The sequence below is a fragment of the Euprymna scolopes genome, chromosome 24 (assembly GCF_053919585.1).
Source record: "Euprymna scolopes isolate OS-2025 chromosome 24, ASM5391958v1, whole genome shotgun sequence".
NCBI lineage: Eukaryota > Metazoa > Mollusca > Cephalopoda > Sepiida > Sepiolidae > Euprymna > Euprymna scolopes.
Genome location: NC_136505.1, coordinates 81,244,511 through 81,266,784, shown reverse-complemented (window position 1 = coordinate 81,266,784; position 22,274 = coordinate 81,244,511). Strand labels below are relative to the sequence as shown.

Here is a 22,274-nt window from a genome sequence, read left to right as displayed (position 1 = left end):
CATGACACTGAAGATGATCACTGGTGTATATACATATACATGCACGCATGCATACATATATACACATACAAATAACTCACATATATGCATACATACATACACATTACATATATGCATACATAGACATACTTATACATACATAAACATACAAGACGGTCATTGGCATGCATACATATATATATAAACGCAAATATACATATCTACGCATACACATCTGTAAACATACACACATATATACATACCCCATGAATAATACACATACATACGTATAGACACATGCATACATAGATATACATACATACACACATATACCCATACTTACACACATGCACATACATATATACATACTTACCTACATATACATACATAAATATATACACAGATACATACATAAATATATACACATATACATACATAAATATATACACATATACATAAATACACACATGCATAAATACATATGCACACAAACATATACATACACATGTACATAAACATACATACACCTATACATATAATGATGGCAGATCCATTATTACATGCTTCCAGCATTTCAGACCTACACGCGTCACAACTTTTCCATAGCAATAGGACCATTTTTTTTTTTTTTTTTTTTTTTTAATAGACAAATGCCTGAGGGAGTATCTATACCTGATGGTGTTACAGAGTTTTAGCTTTGTACGACAGCTAAATCTCTCTCTCGGTTCAAAATGTTGACATCCAGCAACAAGCAAGAGCAAGATAGCCAGCAACAAGTCAAACTGCAGACCAGCTTAATGTGGGTACTGGTCTCCCGCTTTATGTTTAACTCAGAGATTTGCTTCTCCTAGAGGGGTTGCCTTCACCACGGCTTACGGGAAATAAACACATACGTACACACAAATGTATGCCAACACACGTATGCCTATGCACATACACACAAACATAATCACGCAGAGGCACACATACACGCATATACACACAAAATACACGTGAATAAATAGTCCAAAAGTCATAAATAGTAAGTGATCAGCACATAATTTCCAAACAAATCAACGTACGAACCGACGAGAAAACAGTCCAACTGAAAACGATTTAAAGACGTTTAGATTTTTTTTTTTTTAAAACAAAGTTTGTTTTAGACTCATTCTTCTGTAGCACATGACAATAATATAAACAAACTCGCACATAATTTTCACAAACATACATATATATATATATGCCTAAAGTTTTTTTTTTTTTTTTTTTTTGATGGATTAAAAAAAACAAAAAAAACTTTTCAACCTATTATTAAAACCAAATGTTTTCAAAGGAGATAACTCGCTAAACCAGCATAAATTTGATTCTTAAGAAAATAATTTTGGTTTTCGGACTACAATTTCATTCTAAAAACAAATGACGGCATGAGCATTTATGTTTGCTGATGAGAATCAGCAATTAAAATTCTACGAATATGAATGCTGAGGATCAATAGATGAAAAGATTCAGTGCAAATTTTAAGTAATTATTTCTTGGCGCATGGAAGTAAATTATGTCATTAAAATCTAGAAATAATGTTAAAATAAATAATTAAAAGCATATGTAAAACTTTCCAAATTTTATTGGAACAGACATCTATTTGCTTAAATTAGAAATTATCAGAAATTGAAGGGAAAAACAGAAACCAAAACACAGAGCTTTACATTCATCTTTATTATATACAAGAATTAGAAAAGCAAGTCATTAAGATACATACACGTGTATGTAAGAATTGAACACAACATTCTATTAAACATTCGCAATCAGATTCATACATCGAGAAAACAAGAATGGCAAGGATAAGAACTTCTATTTGGCACTTCCGTTTTCATTTGGCAGGGGTCGTCGAAACAACAAGATGTGTGGTTCTGTGAAAGAGAAAAAAACATGACCAATTCCAGATTACTTAACTCATTTAAGTCATTTTTGTCAAGATCAGATTTATACAGAAATTTGAAATTGGTAAAAAAATGTAAAGAGAAAACAAAAATCCCCTTTTCACTGTTATCTTGAAATAGCATTAGTATTAAAATTGTAGGAGGCATCCTTTGAATTTTAAAGATTTCCTCCTCTAATAATCAACTTTTGTTTCTTATGAGAGTGAATACCCTGTCAAAAATGACAGAAAATAGAATTATGTTTTGCTAGTGTTTGCACTAATATACTGTAAGTTAGATAATTATTTTATATTGTCTTTGATTCTTGCCTCCTATATTAAAACAAAAATCAAGAAAAATCTGTATGATAAATGCACTCATGATAAAATGAAAATATCTTATTCTAAAAATTATGTAAATTTATCAAGTAGTTTTAGTTTTATAAAGAAAATCATTATTATTAGTGATTTATGAAAATGTGTACATTACAACATAAATTTCGCAAGCTTGAATTATTGAGTTACTCCCTTCCCTAAATTTTTTTTTAAATAGCGGCCAAGACAGTCACTTTTCTTCTAGTCATAATATTTGATTACGTGATTTTTGAAATAATATTTTAGTTCTGTCACAGATTTTTCTTTATTTTTGTTATTTTTATATAGGGGAAATGTTACATTATTATTTGAATAGATGTCAGCTCTACAACATACTCAAGTTACATGAATTGATTGTTTCAATAAAAGTTGTTTTTTTTTTTTGTGCACACTTGTTGGGTTATTTTATGGCGAATCGTGGTTTAGTGTTTAAATATATATTTTTTTATTTATAAACAAAATTATGTGAATAAATATATTCATAGTTGTAGTATAGTTTGTACTAAGATTTGATTAAATTCGTAAACATTTTAATACAAAAATAAAAAAGTAAACGCATAAAATGTATTAAAATGCGAGTAAATTTGCGATAAAAAAAATTTAATATGAATTTGCGTTATGTGTGTAAATTTGTAATGATAAATATTTGCTACTTAGGTGTAGTTGCATTTGTGTAAATTTGTATAAAAGTGGTATATTTGCGTAAAAATATTTAAAATAAATTTGTATTACGTGTGTTCAATTTGTATTAGTAAATATTTACTACTAAGGTGTAGTTACGTTTGTGTTAATTTGTATAAGTAAAATTTTATTTAATTATACTTATGTATATTAAATGTGCAAAGGATTAGTTTAGAAATACTAATCCGTATCGATTTGTATTGTCTTGCTTATTCACATGTATATGAAAATCTATATTTTCTTTAAGGTAATTGATTGTGTTCGACATGTTTTTGAACAGTTCTTTTATATTGCTATCTTTGTAATATTTTCGTCTTATAGGCAGAAAATCAATGCAGTCAGTAAGAAAGTGTTTGGTTGTCAGCAGAACCTGACATGCAATACACATTGGCTGGTCTTCTACTTTAAGTAAATATGATTGGGTTAGGTATGTGTGACCTATACACAATCTCGTCAATACAACCTCTTCCTTTCTATTTTTCCTGGAATGGTGTTCCCAGTTACCAATTGTTGGTTTAATGGCATATAGTTCATTGTTAGTGTAACCATTCCAATAAATTTGCCATTGTTTTTTAATGCATTCATTTATATATTTTTTTTTAAAATCCGTATAGGGAACTTTAAAGTTTTCATCTTGATTTTCATTTAGAGAAGCCTTTGCTGCTGTGTCTACCAATTCATTTCTCTGATATCAATGTGGCTAGGTATCAAGCAGAGCACAATTTCTTCTGTTTTTAAAATTTTGCTCATTCTAGCCTGTAGTTTTACTAACAACGGATTGTTAGACTTTTGAGTTTTTATTGTTGTTATAGCTAATAGCGAGTCGGAGAAAATTACACGGTACTTGTATAGTTTAGTCAAGACATTAAAAAAATAAAAATATTAAAAAAAGTTTAAATTGTATGTCCGTTATGGAACAAAGTTCTCCAAAAAAAATTTCACTTAATTTCATCAAGTAGTTTTTTTTCTTTTTTTTTTTTACAGCGAAAAACAATTTGTTATGATACCGAGCAAAATGTTTGATTTTTAGGAAGAAAAGCTAGTATTAAAGATGGGAAGGGGTGTCAGCGCTTTAACTGGAGTTATCTCCCTTTGGCATTTCTAAAATTCAAACAAATCTTTTTTTTTTTTTAAAATCCCAGATGGCTGCCTTCAACGCGCTCTCATAAAAACGTGTTTTGCCGCTGTAACAAAAAAACTACTTGATGAAATTAAGTGAAATTTTTTTTCGGAGAACTCCTTTCCATAACGCGGGTTTCTAAGACTTAAGTCAACTTTTGGTGCTATAATGTTCCAAGGAGGTATTTTTGGAGTAAATGTTTCGTGAATTTTTGTTATCAGGATCTCTGCTTCTTCAATAATGGGTTCCATTCGTAAGCCAAATGTTTTAATGGCTTTTTCTTTTTTTGGAAATAAATATTTGTACTTGGGATAAAACGTGCAGTTGTGCGCAGGATTGTCGGGATCTGCCTTCAATTTCGTATAATATAGCAGTGCTAACTTGTTATATCTAAGGTTAGGTGGAGGCTCATTTGCTTCGGCAGACAAACTTTCTACTGGGGATGTTCTGAAAGCTCCCAGTGCAAGTCTCAGTCCTGTATGTTAAATGGGATTTAAAATTTTAACATAGGATTTTCTTGCTGCTTGGTATATACAGCTGCCATAGTCAATTTTTAATCGAATTAGGGATCTGTACAGGTTTAACAAGGTCTGACTATCAGCTCCCCAGTTTGTATGAGCCACAACACGCAGAAGTTGCAGTGTTTTTTTTTTAACAGTTTATGTGGGGAATAAAATTTAGTTTTTTTATCAAAAATCATTTCTAAAAACTTGTATTCATCAATAAAGGGGATATCTTCTCCATCGAGTTGTAATTTGGGATCATTGTGTAATTTGTGTTGATTGCAAAAATGAATGCATTTGGTTTTATTTTTTGAAAATTCAAAACCATTTTCTTTTGCCCATTTATTCATTTTGTTTATGCTGTGTTGTAATTTTCTTTCAATAGTACGGATGTGCTTGGAACTATAGCTTTGCGCCTCCCGAAGGGGGGGGGGGTTACTTCAAACACACAAAAGGGAATAAATCCGAGAAAGTAGAATCTCCACTCCCGTTACACCTACTCTCCTGCCAGATCTGGAATCACTCCAGCACCGAAAAATGAAGCTCGTTTTGTAGTTTCCAGCTTCACGCGCACATAATAAAATGCTGGCCGCCATCTTTGTTTTTCTTTTTCTCGGCCTGAACTCACTCGCTGCACACCCACGGTAAGACTTCTGTTTTTCTTAGCTTCTGACCACACGCCTCCTTGATCTCAAGATCATATTTCATAGTCTCTCATCCACTGTGGCAGTCGCCTCTCTCTACTTGGCCTCTGAGGCGTCTCGTCCTCCTCCTGTTGCTGCACATTCCCCTCCATTGCTTCGCATTCCACTGGTCTGATGTTGAGAATATGTCTCGGTACTCCGTCCACCACAATGTTATTTCCGGTGTTCCTCCTCCCAGTCACGCGACCTCTACTCCATTGTGTGGTGCAGCGTGCCCCCGGTGGCTTCACCCATACCGCATCCCCAAGTTTAATAGTCTCAGTAGCCTCTGCTTCTCTGCTTGCCGGCTCAACCCTGGGATGTCTCCAGGAATATGTGAACGTTGACAGTTGCGGAACTGTCTCTGGCACTTGTCCCAATCTAGGCGACATATTATACCAGTAGACAGCTTGCTCAGGTGAGGTGCCTCCTCTTTCCGCAACTGCCTTTATGGAGCGGTGGTTTCTTTCCACGATCCCGTTGCCACTGGGTCTGTAGGCAGCTCTGAAAAATTGTTGGATATTCCATTTCTTCATTACTTCCATCACTGCTACTGACTTAAATGCGGTCCTGTTGTCGGTTAACAGCTCTTCCACGGAACCTCGCTCCAAAAACACCTCATCGAGGATTGCTGCTATTTCATTGCCTGTTCCTCCACGTAGCTCCTTCCATAGGGCAAATCGCCTGGGCCCCGCAGTCAATCATGGTCAAGTAAAGTCCACCCCTGTAATGGGTGACATCGCATGCCAGTCTCTCCCAGGTCCCACTCACCCCCAATTGACCAGCTTCATGCGTGCTTGGAGCAGGATCAATCGACTGACATCTGTCGAAAATCCTGACCACTTGCCTCACTTGCTCCTTGGTGACACTCGGGTCAACTTTCTTCACGAAAAACCACATCCTCTCTACCCCATATGGTGCAGATTGTGCAGCTCTCACATGCCAACATCATCTAGATCCGATGCAGCAACAACATCTTTCTTTGGCACAAGCCAGCTCTTCTTCACTCTCATGAGAGCATCTGCTCGGTTCTTCTCAAAAGTCACCATGTCTATGCGAAGCTTCAATCAAAACTCCTGCATCAGCTCAGCTAGCATCTCAAGCCTGCGCTTCACTAACATCTCTGCTGCTCCTTTCGTTATCCTTTTTTTGCTTGAAATGAGGGACTTTAGCCAAGCAAACACAGTGGCAGAGTCTGTTTTAATGCAGATGTCACGCAGACCCCATTTCAAGGCCAGATTGACCCCTTTGATTACCACATCTAATTCCACTACATTGATGTGGCTGACATCATTTTTCTTCCTTAATCAGGCTGCATCTTCTGCAACCACTCCTCCAACTTCCAAAACAACCCCTGTTGCAATGCTGCTTGCATCACACCACACAACTCCATCCAATGTTCGCGGTACGTTCCAGGTTCCCCGGATTGGGTCTTGCCGTTCGGCTTCTTTCAGGAGCTCTTCCATCATGGCAACCGTTCTTCCTCCCACTTTATCATTCCATCCTCTTCCTTCGGCATGCCTCTTTATGTAGCTGCATGCTGGTCTAAGCCAGCTAGCAACAGGATAATGTCCAATCAACTTCCCGCATAGGGAAAAAAGTTCCTGTCTGTTGAGCTCTTGCTTCAGTTACGGGATCTCGTTCCCCCTTCGAAACTCTAGGCTGCCCGACGCACGTCGTTTCTGCCTTAGCCCCAAAGCAGCCCCTCCGTCTAAGTTTTCCGGCGCTTTGGAAACCAACCTAAACCTCTTCAAATAAGTCACCACCTCCTTGGCAGTTACCAGAGCCTTATTCACAAGAATGTCGTCTATGTATGAAATCACTGCCCCATCTACTTTTCCCATTGTTTCCAGAATCTTCCTGAGGATCGTTGATATGATCTTGGGTGCCGAATTCAACCTGAACCCCACTCACGTAAGGCAGTAGGTTTTGCCTTTGTATCTGATTAACTGATATTTCCAGAGCTTCTTGGCGATGCGGAGTTGCAAATAGGCAGATTTCAGATTTACCAACATAGACGCGCCATTCATCTGCCTCCATTCTCTAATGGTCTCACTGCACACATCTATGCTGTTGCCTCCAGTATGGCACTTAACATGTTGGTTTATCTCTCGGAAATCCAGGATCAGTCTTACTTTCCCTTTAGTTTGTTGCAGAACCGCTATCAACGGCAAAATGCCCGACTCAACGTCATCCATCCAAGGCAGCAGTATACCCTCCACAATCCATCGGTCTACTTCTTGTTCAAACTCCTTTCTCGCCCCTCCTCTGAGCGAATTAGTGTAGCACACCACCCTGTTTGTCAGCGATGGCGCTTGATATTTCCATGCCCACTCCACAGTCCACTACTCTCTGTCGAATTCGGCTTGGAAGTCCTGATCTTTGATAGACATTTTTCTTTCCTCCCCGGCCTTGTTGGTCCCGCTGGGAGCTTGCTCTGTCACTGTGCACTCAGCTAGTCCGAACCTCACGTTGTTGCATGTGCTGGTAACGCCTCCAAGTCGGCATATCACATCCATTCCAATGATGGCTTGGACGCCAGGCACCAGATCGGTGACAATTGCATGGACCCTCATCCGGTGTTCAGCAATATTAATAGTGACGGTCTTCCTCCCACGACACTTCACTCGTGACCCATTGAATGCCATTACTTCACTCTTCCCTTTCCACTTTCCGACCAGGGTTGTGTGCACCATGGTAGTGGTACAGCCAGTGTCGCTCAGGGCCATAATTCCCTGTCCTTCCACCACAATCTTCTGCTTGGGCATCTGCTGCGAGTGCGCCACTATTCCCGAATAGGGGCGGCCGCTGGCGCTGCTTCGCCTTCCCCTTCCAAGTTTCCCGAACTCGTGCATTTCACCGCTAAATGGCCTCTCCGATTGCATTTATAACACTGTCGGTTGCAAGAACTTCCTGCAATCTCTTCTCATGTGTGGTACCCCACATTCAAAGCATGCCACCCTCAGGTTCGTTGCTGTTGTCCCTCCAGACTGTGGGCTGGGTGCTCACCAAGATCTTTGCAGTTTTGAGCAGCTCACTAACATCCAGTGTCTCCACTCCCGGGATCTGCTGCAAACGTTTCGATATCTTTTCCGGGAACCCGGTAACGAATGTCATTTTGACTATGTGACTCGTGGCGTGTCTCCTGATGGCCGACAACTCAACCAATCTCCTTATTTCGTTCGTGTAGACATCAACAGATTCACCAGTCCACCTCTTCTCCAACTTATTAAAGGCCTCGAAATGCCCCTCTGCAAAAGCTTTGATCAGTCGACCCTTGATGGCGTTCGCATCACCCTGATCTCTTTCATTTATAAATTTGGGCCAGTCGTTTGGTCCCAATTGTAGCAATTTGTTTATTAGTGTTTCGTATTTGGAGTCTTGGTTAGTGATGTTGGATGATATACAACTTGAGAGTACGTCTTTTCCTTCATGTATCCATCTACTATTTTCCTAGCTTCAAGGAAGGAAATGTTTTTGGTATATTTTATTGACACTACTTCCTTTTCTTTCTTCCAGATTCTGCATGCTCTAGCATAAGTAGGATGGTTTTCTCCACAATTTGCACATTTGCAATCAAGATTGCAGTCATTGACAGTGTGGTCTGGATCTCTCTGGCCACATCTTCCGCACACTGCCCGTCTACTACATGCATCCTCATGGTGCCCAAACTTCTGGTATTTAAAGCATCGAAGTGGGTTTGGTATAAAGGGTTTAATTTTTTCAACGTTGAACCCAATTTTGATTTCTTTTGAGATAGTAGGTCTATCGAACTGCATAATGTAAGTGTTCATAAGAATTACAATAAAAAAAGAGATTTTTTTTATTGTAATTCTTTTAACGTTTATTACTCCTTGGTTTTTAAGTTCTTTTGTTATCTCTTCAGTAGTGCACATTGGGAGGTCTTTCGATCTTACTACACTTTTGGATGTATTCAGATTCTTGTGTGGATAAGTTTTGATATTTATGTTATGGAAAGTTTTCATTCCTAGGAGAAAAGTGGCAGGTTTTTCTCTTTCCACTTCCACCAGTAGGGTTTTATTTTTTAAAGTTTTTATATTTTGGGGGGTAATACATGCAGATATAATTTTGTGTATAATAAAAGGTGATAAGTCCATTATATTGGTTTCTTCAGTAGATTCCAATACAATAAATTTTAAGAATGTTTGGTGTAGTTCATTATCTGAACTATCTGAGTCAACGTGTAAGCGCTTGGAATTTTTATAATTGGCCATATATATATTTTAAAATTCATTGTTTATGCTCCCCACCCACCTCGGAGTCCAATAACTCATTCGCCTTGTCATGCCAGGGCTACATAAAACAGTATACATGTCCCAAATGGGAGCCATGAGCACCTATATTCCTTAGGTTACACAATACAAATAATTTGTAGTAACTTCTGGCACTATACAGCCATGTCATGACTTTATTCATTTGGCACATTTGACCCTAACCACCACCTTCTAACACATGGAAAAGAGGGGAAAATATGTACATAGTTTACAGTGGTACAGAGTAGAAATTTATTTGTTACAGTTTGGAGGAAATTGATAGAAAAGTAGATGTGTTAGGGCTTGATGTAACTAGCCGATTGATCGGCTCGGGCCCCTCTGACCACCCATCTACTCTTGTACAAGGCCAAAGTGAAGTGTTGCAACTGATACCTTTAATTTCCCTAGATATCAGTTGCTCAGCCACCAGGTTCCTTTTCCTAGGCATTACAGGTCGCCACCCACGGCCAACAGGTGGCTCCATTGAGAGGCTTTTACTCTCTGCAGGGGGACAGTCGGTGTATTCTAATGCCCCACTGACGGGGTTGGGAAGTAGGGAAGGAAAAAGAAAGGAGAGAGGAAGGGAAGGAGGCTGTTTTTGTAGAACCTAAGTTTTACAAAAGAGAATAGAAAACAAAAACAGAAAATCGATGTAGGTGCATTTCCAATGGCGTTAATTTATTTTTCTTTTATGCGTTCAATGTTTTTATGCTCAAAGTTAAAAATGAGAAACAAAAAAAAAAAAAAAAAAAAAAAAAAAAACAGTAAAAAATAAAAAGGGAAACTTTTTTTCAATATTTACATTTTATATGTTACGTTTGGATACACATGCGTGGGGTTAAATTTGATTGGATAGGACTGAAATTTTACAGGCTATATAAGCATAGAAGTCTATCTCTACTGGACTTTGATTTTTATTTTTACGACCACAGGAAACAAAGTTACGACCGAGCAAATTTGACGAAGAATATTTAAAAATTGATAAGATAAATCAGTATATATCATTCATTTTTATATAGATAATAGTTTCAGAATTATTTTCATGTATAATATGTAAATATTTAATAATTATTAATTGTGCGGAAATTTCTTTAAAATGTCATCTTTTATAGAAATTCAAATCCACTTAATAAGGAATCACTATCGAGGCCACTTCGTTTGTATTCTCTTAAAAATAAACTTTTTTCTGCTTTCAAAATGAAAGCAGAAAAATTAATTTCATTTTTTTTATTCTGAGTTTGTTAAAGTTATTTTCAAGTTTGATTTTCAAACAATATTATTTTGTTGTTTTTAACATTTAGTACACATGCACTAAACGCGTTAAAAAAACAAAATGTACTAAGTATATGCGTTTCTCTTATTGTATTTATACTTCTTACCGGTACTTAAATGTAGAATTGTTTTTTAAGGGTACAAAGAAAACAAAAAGAAAATATATAACAAATAAAAAGATACTTGTGCAGTTATGCTACCATGCTGAAATAACATTTAGAAACCCATTCTTAACATGGGGAAGGAAGGGTGTTTTTTTTTTTAACTATTCTGTACTTTCACCTAACAATTAAATAAAATATATTGTGAAACTTGTATTTTTAACTCCTTGTCAAGATCATTTTTTCGAATCAGTAAAACAATCTGTGTGTTTTTGTTTTTTTAACTGAGGATATCTAAATAATAAGGTGGTTTGATAAAGAATTTCATTGCGATGCATTTTGTAAATTTTTAACTTGCTTCCACCATAACATTGTTCTTGAAAATGACTACCTTTTAGGGTTTTCGGGTATGCTGAAAACGAATATCACATTAAAATTTTCCGCAAATAAGTAGCTTTCCGGATATTAAGCAATGTCATTTCTTAAGTTATTGCTGGTGGCCATCTTGGTATGTGCATTTGCGCATAGTTTTTCAGGTTACGTTTGCGCACTCGCACGTACCAACATGGCCACCAGCGATAACATAAGAAATGACATTGCTTAATATCCGGAAAACTACTTATTTGCGGAAATGCTAAGTTTTAGGAAAATAGCTTGAAAAATAAATAGTGGCGAAATCACCGAATTTCTTGAAATTTGGAGGTCCATAATTTAGCCCACTTTTTCTAAAGAAAAATGTCCAGGGAAAAGCTTAAATTTTGGCACTTAAAATTCTTATAACTTTTGAACTAATTCAGACGGTTTTAAGCATCTTTTACATAGCTCTTTTCATGCAAATTGATAAAATAACAATTATCTCAACTTGTAATGCTAACTTATACAACTTACAAAATACTGTATTACACTATTATAGTTCTTGGGTAGAAGTTTTCTCCCGGATTATGCTGCATGTAAACACCTGCTCTATTTAGGATGATGAGCACCTCCAAATTACTACATACCACTTATCAAATGCAAAACTAATGTTACATTTATTACTCCCATTTAGAGTTCTACTGAAACCACCCCTCTGTGTTTCTTGCCCCCAACCATTAAATAATTTTCAAAGTAAAGATTAAATGGAGGAAATACACTAAAATTACCATTTTTTTTTTTTAATTCAAAAATATATTCGAATGGAAACAAATTCAAATGTTAGAAGAGCCACTACCTGTACTACAAGCATGCAAACTTTGCAAACGCTAGTCTTCCTCAGCCACGTCGAACCCTTAACAAGGGCTCAAGAAGAGACTATACTACAGTTGTGAACCAAACTGCTAGAGGATGCCCTCATCCCATCCCACTGACATGGGAATCTCCCCTTAATGTGTATGGCAAAGACCCCCCCACCCCCACCCAACTAAATCCAAGGGCAACCGTCAGCATCCATTTTTAAATACATAACATTGTAAAGATTTCATCTTACTAAATCAGGCAGAAATAACACTGATATGGTCACAACAGTTACCTTAGAAGCGGCTTCTTTATCTGTTGAAAACCAATCAGTGATGTCAACAGAAAAAAAAAGACCTAATGGAATCGCCATCTCTTCAGGAATACTACAATCTGAATATCTATGACATTTTATTCTGTCCTTTTTTTATTTGCAGTATTTTCATTTTTAAAATAAATTACTAAGTTATTAAAAAAAATCTTTTTAGTTAAACAGTTCCTGGTTGAGAAAAAGATTCAAACATATGAATTACAAAATGGTTTTGTTTTACAACAGAACAGGTAGATACATATCATAGGTAACATTTTAATACAACTTGATATAGTTTTATCACATTACCTGGATCATGTTTCATATAGTGAATCCAACCTTGGCTTTGTTGCACACCAATTCCTCTCCATTCAGTTTCTGACATTAATTTGTTTTTAGGAACCAATTTGGATATTTCCTTTGGTAAAACTACATGTCTGGAAAGAAAAAAATTTACAGTTAAAAATCCAATATTTGTCACTTCTAAATAACGTTTTATTAGTTCGTTAGTAAAGCATGTCTACTCCCCTCCATTGTTGCTCCAGAACAGAGGGAAACTTCACAGCTCCAATAACTGTAGATTTTCCAGATTAATTTTTAGGTTAAGATTAAAGTAAGAGGAATTGTACTAAAACAGAACACCTCATTGCAACAAGACATTGATCAGATACTCAAGTTTCTGGCACTCAGTGATATTAGGACTGCAACACAGCTAAAACACCATAAAAGAGGGTTACTTGTTGGTAGGTAACAAAAACTCATATACCAGCATAATTTTTTTAACACTTAAGGTTGTTTGGAATTTTATAGGGCCAAAATATGGTCAAACGGCCTAAAATAGCCAAAATTTGCCTCAAATCACTGAATGTGGGCATCAATAGGGTACTTAATTAGTCATCAGATATCTCAAATGGCTTAAAAACTGTTAGATGTCAGTAAAATTCTTTAACAGATTGATGAGGAATATGTGAGACTGAAAGAGGAGGAGGAGGGGCAGCTAAAGGAGGAGGGAGCAAGAGCAACATGAGCTTGAATTGGAAGCAATGGAAGATAATTCATTGGAGTGCAGGGACATGGATGGTTCGTTAATTTCTCTTCAAACCAAAGTACCAATAGGTTAGGTTTGTAAAGAAACACGACACCCATTGAGAATGCTGCAACCCAAACAGAACACTTACGTTAGCTTCGAACCACCGAGAAACAAATGTGTTTGTTCTGACAAATGTAAGGCAACTTGTGCTACTCTGTCATCAGCAGTTGGTATCTCAGAAGTCTAGGAAAGCCTTGCAGATTGTTTGCAACCTGTATTTTGAAGATGAAGTCTATCTTACGAGGAAGAAGGCAAAGGAGGCAGCAAATACATGCTCTGGCAAAGAAACAACTTCCAAAAAGGTCAAGAGTGATAAATCGAAGCATGTTATTGCATCAGCCAAGACCAACAACCACAAATACATGCAGGCATCACAGGTTGAATGCGAAACAGAATTGGCATTACTGGAAAACTTGATGTCAGGTCTACTCTTCATTACGACGCAACTTCAAGATGTTACATTGATGGAGAATGGCCTTCCATCATCTTAAATTTTTCAGATGATAGAGATTTTGAACTCTGTCTAATATTCTTCGCACATGAAGATAGAGAAGAGATAGCACTTCTATTAGTGGAAACGTTAAAGCGGTTGGCAGTTGCTGCAACCACATATCTATGAGCCAAACAATTGTGGGAGAAATTGTATGCCATCATGATAGACTGTCAGCAAGAATCTTCATATTGAAGATCTCATTGAGAGTTCTCTTGGTTCAGTGTATAAGCCTCGTCATCTCTTGTGTAAATCCCACACTGTTGAGAAGCTGGATGCTTGCAATTTAGAAGTTCTAGCTCTCTTTGAGAAGAAAGTCAAACAACGTGAAGTGCTGGAGAACCCCAGAATCCCAGGCTTAAATCTTTCTTTCAAAGCTGGTATTGAAGCATGGTTGAATTTGGTTTCCCACAAAAGTTCAGCAAAACTATCCTCCCATGGAGAAACCTTTGATTTCATATGTGAAAGAGAAAAGGTAGTTAAAAGGCTGTTTCTTTACCAACAACAAAGATTTGCCAAATTGGAGAAGTCAGCAGCTTACTGGAGTCATACTCAATCCTGCAAATGGTGGTTAACGAAGTCAAAGAAATTGGTGGAAGCATGCAGAATATATCTTGCCAGCGAGATATCGAAAACAGAGCTTGAAGTGCATACTTTACCAAACAGGTCACGTTTCCTGCATTGTGTTGAGAGGTTTACAAGATCTCGCCATACTTTCCAGCTGCACAGTGAAAACAGCAAATACCACGACACTTCATAAATTTGTTGTGGAAATGCAACATGTGCCAGTGAGGAAGCCAGAATCAGAACTTGGTCTGAAGCTGTTGGATCTGATGTGCATTAGTGCTGCTGATGGTGTAATGCTGCAGTGTGGTGCTGAATATGATTTTGTTGGAGAGTCGTCACATCATGCTACCGACCTTTCTTTGTTGTCCAAAAAAGAGCTGGAAGGCTTACCGACAGAAAACCTCAAATGTGACACCTGTCAGTGTTCGATAACCGTGCTGGAAAAGTTGCCAAGTGTCACAACAGAAAATTCACCAGTAAGTCGATTCGTAATGATGTGATGTTTCTACTGCAATGTTCAAGGGGTAGTTGACCCAAACATGAAAATCATCACTAGACTTTTGGATAAAAGGGAATCTGCCTGGACAAACCAGCAGAGAATGGTTTTGAGAGAAGAGATTAAGAAAAAGCTCTGAAAATCCATCATGGTGAAAAATCTGTTGGACGATGTAAAACGTGGGGTGGGCCAGTAACATGTTTCTGAACTGCTAGAAATTTTGCAAAAAAATTGCGAGACCTTAAAAAGGATCCTAAGAACTGAGTTTGCATATTTTGTACATACCCATCTGACACAGAAACCTGATTTATTCAGACAAAACATCATTTCTTATGGAGAGGAGTTGAGAAATTTCTGCATCTTACTGTCTGACGTCTTAGAAAACGGTTCTGCTACCATCGCAAACTTACCAACAAATGACGGTGTGAGAGGTATTGCATCACTTACCTCCTGAGAAGCCGGGCCACCGAGCATTTCAGCTGCTTACAAAGAAAATGATATGTGTGCTGTCTTCTGGAAAGAAAGTAATGGGTATGTATGGTACCTAGGGTATATAAGTCAACTGATCAATGGCGGAGAGTACTACAAAGTTCATTACCTTCGTTTCCCACCCTCACAATAATATCCTTCAAGGCAAGACACGTTTGATGTACTACCTGAAGAAATTGTTGATTTCAGTTCAGGGGAAATGGACTCTTGAAGAAAAGAATTGGAGATTTATGTTGACAAATGCAAAAGAGGTAGATTACCAATTCAAAAAACAACTTGATATCAAATCCTCTTCCAAAACTGTAGAAAACGTTTTATTAAATTGATATGAAAGTTGGTTCATTACAATGTTTAGTCAAATTAAGAGTTAAACACTAGTCTACAGTAGCATCCAAAACTAAGGGACAAAAATTTAACATAATATTTGTTGTGAAAAGCTGAAATTTTGACAACTGGTAGTCGTTATCATTCATAATAGCATACTAAAATTTTAATCATTTGCAAAGATAGAAAAAGAATTATAACTATTTATTTTCAAAATAGGAACGTACAAAAGGAACAAAATTGAGAAAAACAATGTAAACAGTATGCTATATTCAAATTTTTGATTTCCTCTAAAGAAGTCTTACTTAGTCATTTGTAAATATTGTATCAGCCGGCAACATGGCGAAACGCCAAAAACTTGATTACTCTATGAGACAAGCTATTGTGAAGCTACACAAGGAAAATCACACCATTAGAAAGATTTCAGAGAAAGTGAAATGTTCCAAGAGTTGTAGGCAAGGTTGTTAAATCCTACAATGATACTGGCAAAATATTTAGTGCTTTTAAAACCGATAGACCCCGCAAAAGTTCAGCAAGGGAAGATGGAATAATGCAGCATATGTCATTAAAGGACCGTTTTAAGTCTTACACGGAAATTAAAAGGGTTATGAATACCCCTCATGTGTTAATGTGTCAAGACAGACTTTCTAGATAACTACAAGAAATAGGGCTGTTTAATCGAACCCCAGGAAAGAAACCACTTGTTAGTTCGAAGAATAAGAGCAGATTAGAGTTTGCAAACAGGTATGTAATTTGGACATATGAAAATTGGACAAAAGTATTTTTCAGTGATGAAAGCAAGATTAATTTATTTGGAAATGGAAAAAAACAATGTAAAGAGACGTATTGGTGAAAGATTAAGTGCAAAGTGTACTAAGAAAACTGTCAAGTTTGGGGGCGAAAGCGTCATGGTATTTGGAATGTTTTCTACTCTTGTCCGGTTACAAGTGTAAATGCACAGATCTATAAAAACATTCAAGATCATGTGCCAATCATACAGAATTCAGGTTTCGATAGGGCTACCTTTATGCAAGATAATGCCCCACGTCACAAGGCAAAGGAGGTAATGAGTTACCTTAGTGAGCAAGATTTCGAAATTATGGATTGGCCACTGCAAAGTCCTGACTTAAATCGAATAAAAAATCTTTGGAGGACCTTAGAAATGAAAGTTATGGAAAGAAATCCCACTAACACAGAGGATTTGTGGGTGAAGCTTCAAGAAGAATGATCTAAAATTAGTATCGAAGATTGTCAAAAACTGATTCGTTCTTGTGTTCGAAGATGTGCCGCTGCGAATGGTGGCCTTATAGAGGTACAGGATACTTTCGGGTGTTAGTAGTTTTCTAGCATGGTAGAGAGAGCCCACCTTTCTTGCAGCGGCCCTGGCAATGCCTTCAATGTAATTGTTCCAACTCATGTTTCCTGTGAACGTTAGGCCAAGGAGTTTGAAAGATGGACTCTCAGATAAAGAGTCGTTGGCCATTGCTATGGGTGGTAGAGAGGGGTTCTTGTAATTATTGAATGAAACTAGTTTAGTCTTGGCAGCATTGAACGCGACCAACCACTTTTGTCCCCATTCCACTACAGATTGGAGGTCTTCCTCTAGTGTTTCTGCCATTTCTTTAGAAATGTGTTCATTCGTCTTCCTGCCGTGCCTGACAGAGTGTAGTGTCATCAGCATATATACCCATCTCAGAGGAAATTTTGTCGGGGAGGTAATTTACGAATATCAGGAACAATAGAGGTCCAAGGATAGAACCCTGGGGCACCCCCGCATTTATATCATATTGTTTAGATGTACGACCGTCGAGGACAACCTGGATTTTTCTCTTATCTAAGAAGGATTTAATTATGTTAAGTATTCTACCAGTGATACCGTATGATCTGATTTTACTGAGGAGACCCTCATGCCATACCTTGTCAAAAGCCTTAGATATATCTAGAGCTACCGCTCTGCCCTCCCCCGCTTTGTCCAGTGATTGGTATATACGTTCAGAGATCACAGTTAGGATGTCTGCTGTGGAACGGGCTTGTCTAAATCCATATTGTTTGTCAGTCAGTAGTTTAGCATCTGAAAGATGATGGACTAGAGCATGGTTAATTATGGTCTCAAATATTTTGGCAAAAAGTGGGAGGAGGCTAATGGGGCGATAATTTGATGGGTCTGTCCTTTCGCCAGAATTCTTGAATACTGGTACAACAGAAGCAGTTTTCCAACAGCCCGGAAAGCAAGCTTCATTAAGGCATTTGTTGTAGAGAACTGGAGCTACTTCGGCTGAGCACTTTAATAGCACAGCTGGGATAAGATCGGGTCCACATGCTTTTGAGGTGTCAAGGTTTTTTATGATAGCATGCACCTGAGCAGGGGTGGTTTTCAGATCGTCTAGTGTGGCGTCTGTCCGCATAGGAAAGTCAGGTAGGGTGTGGTTGGAAGGGTCCAGTGTGGAGTTTGAGGCAAACCGACTGGCAAGCATGTTAGCCTTGTCAGTTGCTGAGGAGACAACCTCGTGATATTCATTTGAATTGGATTTCACTGTTAATGAAAAGCTAACATTTATCAATAATTGTCCTTTAAAACGTAGTAATCGACAATTATCTGCATTAAAAGAATTGGCGGACCTGTACGAGAGGCCCCCCTCCCTTTTTTTTCAGGGCCTGTTCCAGCGTAGTATAAACACCCCCCAACCTTCCCACGTTAAGAACGGCTCTCGATGTGGGGGGGGGGGGGGGGTATTCCGAAAGCCGTTCTTAACATGGGGAGGTTGGGGTGTTTATAATACGCTGGGGCACGTCGTAAAAATTTACCTAAAGTTTTTTTCCGTCGATTATCAGATATTAGCAGAAAAATTTCTTTGAAAAAATATAAAAATTTAATGACATAAGTTTTATAACTTTCTCGGGTTTGTATTACTGTACACAGATTCGAAAAAGTTGTCAAAAAACAAATATATAACAAATAAATGTTATCAAAAGCAAGATAAGTTACTTTTCTGCCAAACTGGATATATTTTTCGTGTTTTTATTCAATGTAACGTAACATTTATTCAGCTCGAAAAACATACAGTGTTTACCGATGTATTGGAAAATTCAAGATGGCGTCTGATTCTCTCTTTAACACGGTAAGTTTGGGAAAAGGTGTTATAAATAAAAAACTATACAAAATACTATTTAAAACCCGCCGAATATATGTCAACCTATGTCACGGTAACATAAATTGAGCGAGTTTTTAACAGTATTTTATCTGGGTTTTTATTTATAACACCTTTTCCCAAACTTACCGTGTTAAAGAGAGAATCAGACGCCATCTTGAATTTTCTAATACATCGAATAAACACTATGTTTTTCGAGCTGAATAAACATGTTACATTGAATAAAAACAGGAAAAATATATCCAGTTTGGTAGAAAAGTAACTTATCTTGCTTTTGATAACATTTATTTGTTATATATTTGTTTTTTGACAACTTTTTCGAATCTATGTGTACAGTAATACAAACCCACTTTCTCATTATAACGTGACACGTCGGTAAAGGAATGGAAAGTAAGTCAAGTAGCAATGAAGTAGACCTTCATAACGAAAAAGTGAACCCCCTTCTTAAAAGTCATTTTTTTTCTGTTAATATCAATGATAATCGTAAAAAAAAATAAATAAATAAAATAAAAAATAAAACACGGATTTTGGGGGGCACTCTCGTACAGGTCCGCCAAAGAATTATATAGAGTTCAGAGTGTGGAGACTGTTCAATTTTTATAGGAGTAAAGCGGGAGGGGGCGGGGGGGGGGCACGGATTGTGATTGCCAATATTGGCTCGGTTAAATCCGACAACGAGTTAAAACAGCCCAAAAGTAACCAGTGGTTGCGGGTTGCCAACCACCAAAATTAAAGAATTTATATTACATTTCATTTTGTAAAATATTGTGTTTCTGAAAATATATTTTTGCATGAGTGCGTTGTGTAGTGATCAGTTTTCATATAAATTTAACGTAAAATGATCTTCATTTCCGGTCCATATTACAGCGTTTTAAGGCAGTTAACCATAGTTGAGGTGATTAAATGTTTTACGAAGGGGTTTTTGGAGGGGGGGGGGCTTGCAAAACAGTTATTGGTAAATTTTTTTTTTTTTTTTTTAGCGGGGGCGGGTCTTTTAGCATGTCCCCCACAAAAAAAAAACAAAAAAAATAAAACGCATAGAATTTATCTCCCATAGCTTTGTTATTCGAAATTTTTTCTTCCTCGTTAACTACCTAACTTGAAGGACCGAAAATCAAGGGGGTGGGGGATAACATTGAATTTATATATAAAATTGAGGCTTTTTTCTTCGACAAGTTTTTCGAAATATTCACACTAATCACCCCATTTCCTTTTTTTTTTTTTTTTTGGGTGTGTGTGGGGAGGGGGAGTAAAGTACAATACCAAAAATATAATGCTACAATGTGAAAATAAATTTGGAAATGTTTTCTTTTCCATTAATTTTATTTTGTATAATTGATTTCAGCTGTTGTAACTCGTTAGATAATTTTCTCGACAAAGAAAAAGCACTAAATTTTATTCTTATCTTATTAATACTGCTGATCAAGTAGGATGGTAAATAATGAGTTATGATCAGTTAAAATAAAATATTTCGAAAATGTATTCAATTTAATCGAGTTATTAATCGTCATTCAGAGGAAAAACAAATAAACTTAAATGAAAGAAAGCACGTGTTAAGTGGAAAGAAATTTGCTAACAAAATAGCAACGTTGCCAATGAACGATTAGCACAAGTATTGACAATTGTTATACAAGTTCATTTTTTGTTGAAAATATCTAACTTGATATATAGATTTTCAAAATTACAGTAGCAATGAAACGTATGCATAAGGTTTCAATTCAAATAAATTTATAAATCTTATTAACGACTGAAAGGAAATATCTTCTTTAATCTGTAAAATTTGCAAAACTTGAGCTAAAAAAATAGAATTAAATATATTCAAAACCTTGATAAAATATACGATAGTATTTAAACAAATAAGCGGTTCGCCTGGCCGTTTTAACAGCAAAAATATTTGGGTACTTATGCAGAGAAGGTACCGTGTCATTTTTTCAAAATAGTATTCGAGTTTTACGATATCTTTGTTTATCAAATTGTTAATTGAAGTACAGAATAGTTACTCCTGTTATTGGGTTTTTAGCTTTATCGCTTCAGCACGGTACCTTTTCTCCATAAGTACCAAGATTTGAACAAAACTTTAAAAAAATATTTTTAAGTTTAAAAAACTTCAGAGAATAGAAATTTCTTTTCTATAAGAAAATCAGTATTTTTTAAATTAAAAATATTAACAAAATTTCCTTGAAAAAATTTGGAAACAATTGGGAAAACATCTAGGAATACAAATCAGAATTTAAAAAATACGGTTGAGGGGGGGGGTACGTTCAAATGTCCTGGGTCAAGCAAGGGTCTGGAAAATTCGATTTTTACGTCAAAATTGAGCAAGATGTTTACTTGAAAGTTAATATTGACAGTAAATTGGGTTTCGCCTCAAACTTTTACTTTACATTACTTTTTAGTAAGAAAAGAATAACATTAAGTTATAAGTTAAATCAGACACACGAAAAAACGGTGCTGAGATTCGAAAAACAATAATCAAATGAAAATATTTATTGAAATGAAAAGCAGTTCGAAAAATACAAAAACATAAAATTTGGACATTAATATTTCATTGTAAGAATTTATATTCAAGTGACGGTAATTACGAGAAAGAAAACTAAAGTTTAGATTAAAAACAAACAAAAAAAAATTCAGATTAAAAATGAAGACATAAAAAGAAATTACCAAAATCGCTAATACTATTTACAAATGGAGAAAAGGTTAAAAGTGATGTTACCTAATTATTTTTAAAAGAAAACATTTTACCTGTACTCAAAATTATCATCGCAATATTTTTCCGAGTAGTAAATCTGTTTCTGAAAGTTGGTCATATTTGCTCGTCGGCTTAAAGAAAAAGACAGAAACAAAGCACCGGAGAACGACTGTGAACTGTCGCCAAGAAAAAAAAAACGTAGCAAAAAAATATAAGTCTTTGTAAAAAACAAAAATCACAAAAAGTTGATAAAATTCCGAGATTATGAATGCTGAAGGGAAAATTATTCAATATGTCGTAAGAGTGCAGCGTTGAAACATGCCAAGACTGGATACTTTTTTTTTTTTTTCTTTTTTTTTTTTTTTTCAAATGGAATTTTGAATGTAATTTACTCGATTACGATTGGTCAATGCAAACAACCAATGAAAAACTTCTCCATCGCTTTCAATTTCTCACTTCGTTTTAAGTTAAAAATATCTCACTTTCAATTTTCGTTGGGGGAAAAATCAGTACAAAAGCATAATTTTTATAAAATAAAATAAATATTATTAAACAGAAATATTGTAGTTAATAAAA

General features: G+C 36.2%; 1 protein-coding gene across 1 annotated transcript; it reads right to left on the bottom strand.

Moving 5' to 3' along the window:
• Positions 1-1,650: 1,650 nt before the first annotated feature.
• On the bottom strand, positions 1,651-22,064 carry LOC145246798 (cyclin-dependent kinases regulatory subunit-like). Its single transcript, XM_080108597.1, has 3 exons — positions 21,752-22,064; positions 12,714-12,841; positions 1,651-1,865 (listed from the first exon to the last, which is right to left on the bottom strand). The coding sequence occupies exons 1-3, from the start codon at positions 21,814-21,816 to the stop codon at positions 1,807-1,809; spliced, it is 252 nt and encodes an 83-aa protein (XP_079964723.1). The 5' UTR covers positions 21,817-22,064; the 3' UTR covers positions 1,651-1,806.
• Positions 22,065-22,274: the final 210 nt, after the last annotated feature.